We start from the raw sequence: 4,663 nt of genomic DNA on the forward strand, positions 1-4,663 counted from the left end.
CGAGAGGAGAATGGAGGAGAAGGGATTGCGGCGTGACCATCCCCCCTGGGGGGTGATTTCTCGCTTTCTGTCTCTATGTCTCTCTCTGTCTGTTTGGCGAGCGCACACGCCCTATAGCGTAAAACCTCTCAAAAAAAAAAGAAAAAAAATAGTATGAAGAGCTTCTTTTGTTTTGGCATCATTACATTTCTGTCACGGTCTTTTTTTTTTTAAGAGAGAGATATTTTCACTTTAGGGCAGGTGCACTCACCAGAGAGACAGAGGCAGGAAGCAAATCACTCCCCCAGGGAGATGGCCACACCACAGTCCCTTCTTCATTCTCCTCTTGAGATTTTGGGCACGCACACACACACGTGTGCCCTGTGAGTATTTTAAGCCTCCAGGTCTGGGACTTGAACCACAGTTGGCTACATGGGAGTCCAATGATGTAACCATTATACCATCTGTTGGTCCCTGTCACAGTCTTATCACAGGGGAAAAAAATTAATAGGAAAAGAATTTTAATGTATGAAGTTATCTTAGAATTAAATTCCTATGTAGAATTAGGGTAATAATAGTCTAGCATAAACATTTGATGAAATATTCTGCAGGTATTATGTTTATGAGTTTGAAATAGCAAAGTACTGGGATAGCCCCATAGCCTAGTGGCTAGTGGTTCAGGGACTGGATCCCACATACCCACATAGCTCAGCACTGTTTGCATGCATGTGTGCTCAAAATCCTGACAGGATGGAGGGATTGAAGAAAAGGGACTATGGTATGACCCGTGCCCCATTGAAAGGAAACCTCTGGATATTGGAGGGGGGGAGGAAGAATGAAGAAGAAATACAATAATACTTATGATAATGAAAGAATAAGTTATAAATAGTTGGGCCAATGGTGGCATAGTGATTATGGCACTAGATCTCCCACATAGCCAACCATGGTTCAAGTCCTAGAACTGACAGCTTGCTTTCTCATTTTGTCTCTCTCTCTCTCATTCTCTGGTGAATTAAAATAATCATAACAACAACAAATAAAATGAAGTAATTCTTTTAAAAAGATATCGTTTTTGGGACCAGCAGTTAGCGTAATGGCTATGTCACTGGACTCCCATGTAGTCGACTGCGGTTCGTGTCCCGGACCCGGTGGCTTAAAACTCACGCCGGGTGCGTGTGCGTGCGTGCCCAAGATCCCGAGAGGAGAATGGAGGAGAAGAGATCCCCCTGGGGGGTGATTTCTCGCTTTCTGTCTCTATGTCTTTGTCTGTCTGGCGAGCGCACGTGCCCTATAGCGAAAAACCTCTCAAAAAAAAAAAGAAAAGATACAGTTTTTTGCATAGTGAAGAAAGAAATTTGAGTTAACAAGGTAACAAGTATGATAAGAATGCACACTGAAAGAACAGATGTCTTCTGTAATGTATATGCTAATTTTGTATCTATAAAACAAATCATATACACAGAAAGTTTCTGAAGAGAAATATACCAAAATATAACAGTGGTAATCTTGTGGAATTTTTCTTTATGCTTTTCTGTATTTGATAAAGTTAACATTTGTTAAGTGTTAGTGATAAAAATTACTAATGATGTAATCACTTAATTCACTATTAGTGTTTTATGAAGACTATTGTTTATGAAGGAACCTGTAATATCTAATTAATGCTACATAGTTCACTTTTAGTAATACATTCCTGATGAAATATGATGTAACTCAAAATTGGACATACCTTTTGCTTAAAATCATTCGTTTTTTAGAATATATAAATCTTGGGACCAGCAGGTGGCATGGTGGTTAAGGTACTAGACACTCTCACATGGCTGACCATGGTTTGAGTCCCGGACCTGGCAGCTTGCTTTCTTACTCTTTCTCTCTCTCTGTCTCTTTCTGGTCAAATTAAAATAAATGAATTAATAAATTAAATAAATAATTGTATTATATGGCAATGTTTATATAACTTTACAGCCATATTTTTAAAAAAAGAATATATAAATCTTTATTGATAACTCCAATTGGATTCAATTTCTTAGTGCTTAGATTTAGACCCTTTATTATATATTTTTTTAATAATTATTTAGGAGCCAGCAGGTGGTGGTGTAGTTAAAGCACTGGATTTCCCCATGGCCGATCATGGTTCAAGTCCCAGATCAGGTGGCTTGAAACTTGCTGGGTGCATGTACGTGTGTGTGTGTGCCCAAAATCATGAGAGGAGAATAAAGAAGTGATTATGGTGTGGCCATTCCCCCTGGGGAGTGATTTCTCGCTTTCTTCCTCTTGATCTTACTGGCGAGCATACACGCCCTGTAGCAAAAATCTCTCCAAAAAGGAAGATAATTATTTATTTATTTGTTATTATTATTTGTTATAGGGCATGCACAATCACTAGAGAGAGCGAAAAGGCAAGCCATTAGGTCTAGTACTTGAACCGCGGTCAGACATGTGGAAGTCCAGTGTCCTAACTAACATGCAACCTGCTGGCCCTTCCTTTGGCTATTTCAACTCTGTATTTTTATTTGACCAACTCAAGTATGATGTTCAAAGTTTCTATAAAATGTTTATTAGGGTAGTTATATAGGAACATAATAGATCTTATGTAAGGGATAGCTTTATAAATTTAAGAAGTCAGGGGCCAGCATGTAGCCTGTTGGTTAAGGCGGCTAGATCTCATATTGCCATCCACGTGATTTGAGTCCCAGACCTATGGTTTGAAAAACATGCCAGATGGGGGGCTTGCATGTGGTGTGGTGGTTAAGGGCACTGGACATCCCAGATGGCTGACCATAGTTCAAGTCCTAGACCTGGCAACTCACTTTCTCACTTTCCCTTTCCTTCTCTCACTCTGTCCCTCTCTGGTCAAATTTAAATAAAGAAAGAGAGAAAGTTAAATAAAATAATTATTTTTAAAAAAAAGTATTTTAGAAAAACATGCCAGATGTGTGTGTGTGCATGCTCAAAATCCCAACAGAAGGGAGAAATGGAGGAGACGGGATTGCATAATGACCATGGTCCATGAGTACTTTCTCACTCTTCCATCCCACCACCCCCCACACATCCCAAGTGCACGGGATGCGCCAAAAAAAAAAAAAAGAAAAAAAAAAACCTCAGATGTGTAATAAATAGATAGAGAATATGATTAGAGGATAGTAACTCTCAGATGTGATAATGGACACATTTGCACTAAGTGGGGGAAAAATGTTTTAATCTGACTTTTACTTTCTACCCTGTCCAGCACATGTTTGTTCTTCGGGAACGTCCTGAAACAGTGTTAATAGATCTCATTCAAAGGACAAAGGATGCAGTAAGAGAACTGGACAATCTGCAGTATCGAAAGATGAAGAAACTTCTTTTCCAGGAGGCACATAATGGACCAGCAGTAGAAGCACAGGAAGAGGAGGAGGTAATACACTGAAGAAATGACTCCCAGTTGTGAGCCCCCCCCCCCTTTTAAGGAATTATTTTATTTGACTTTATTTATCATTATTATTTAATTTGACCAGAGAAAGGTGGGGGGAGAGTAAGAAAGCAAAGCTGCCAGATCCAGCTCTCAAACTGCGATAGGCCATTTGGGAGTCCAATACCTTTAACCACCATGCTACGTGCTGGCCTCTGAGTTTTCTTTACTGATTTCTTTCCTTATGCAAATTGCCTTGCCAGTAATTTGCCTTTTATGTCAGTAGTTCCCATGCTGTCTTTTTTTTTTTCTTAAGAATTATCTATTTAATTTTTATTTATTCATTAATTTATTTTAATTTGACTAGAGAGAGACACAGAGAGAAAGAGAAGGAAAGTGAGAAAGCAAGCCACCAGGTCTGGGACTCAAACCATGGTCGGCCATATGGGAGTGTCAGTGTCTTAACCATCACACTGTAACCTGCTGGCCCCTACCATGCTGTCTTATCATTTTTTGTTGCTCTTTGTTTTGTTTTTTTTGAGAGTTTTTTGCTACATGGCATGTGTGCTCGCCAGAGAGATAGAAAGCAAGAAATCATCCCCCAGAGGGGATGGCCATGCCGCAATCCCTTCTCCTCCATTCTCTCGGGATCTTGGGCACATGCGCATATGCACCCGGCATGAGTTTAAGCCACCGGGTCCGGAACTCAAACCACAGTTGACTACATGGGAGTTCAGCAACATAGCCATTACACCGACCGCTGGTCCCATGCTGTCTTTATTTTTATTTTTTTATTTTTTTTGAAGAGATTTTTGCTATAGGGCGTGTGCGCTCGCCAGACAGACAGACAGACAGAAAGCGAGAAATCACTCCCCAGGGAGGATGACCACACCGCAATCCCTTCTCCTTTCTCCTCTCGGGATCTTGGGCATGCACGCACATGCACCTGGAGTGAGTTTAAGCCACCAGGTCCGGGACGTGAACCACAGTTGACTACATGGGAGTCCAGCGACATAGCCATTGCACTAACTGCTGGTCCCCATGCTGTCTTTTCTTAACCCTGGTCCTGTAAGATCCCACTTAGGAAAAAAGATCTTTAATCATGTTATATTGTGTGCTCAAAAGTCAAGCTTTTTATAGTGTACATCAGCCTATTGAAAACTCTGGGAAGTATTTTATTAATGAATGCTATTCAACTTTATTTAATCTAATCTTTTTTGAGATTTCTTGGTCTGAACCCTTTTTTCTTTTTTTGGAGAGGTTTTTACTATAGGGTGCATGTGCTCTCCAGACAGA

General features: G+C 40.3%; 1 protein-coding gene across 3 annotated transcripts in view; it reads left to right on the forward strand.

Annotated features, from left to right (window-relative positions):
• TAOK1 (TAO kinase 1) overlaps positions 1 to 4,663 on the forward strand; it is a 191,186-nt gene that overhangs the window by 122,240 nt on the left and 64,283 nt on the right. For all 3 annotated transcript variants that reach the window (XR_001369549.2, XM_006165471.3, XM_027767110.1), the window contains one exon: positions 3,206 to 3,373. Coding sequence is in view for 2 of the 3 variants with exons in the window: in XM_006165471.3 (XP_006165533.1) it covers positions 3,206 to 3,373 (168 nt within the window). In the remaining variant the exon portion in view is untranslated. The remainder of the gene's footprint in view (positions 1 to 3,205; positions 3,374 to 4,663) is intronic.

This window comes from Tupaia chinensis, unplaced genomic scaffold, assembly GCF_000334495.1.
Source record: "Tupaia chinensis unplaced genomic scaffold, TupChi_1.0 Scaffold143921_1, whole genome shotgun sequence".
In the NCBI taxonomy this organism is placed as follows: Eukaryota; Metazoa; Chordata; class Mammalia; order Scandentia; family Tupaiidae; genus Tupaia; species Tupaia belangeri.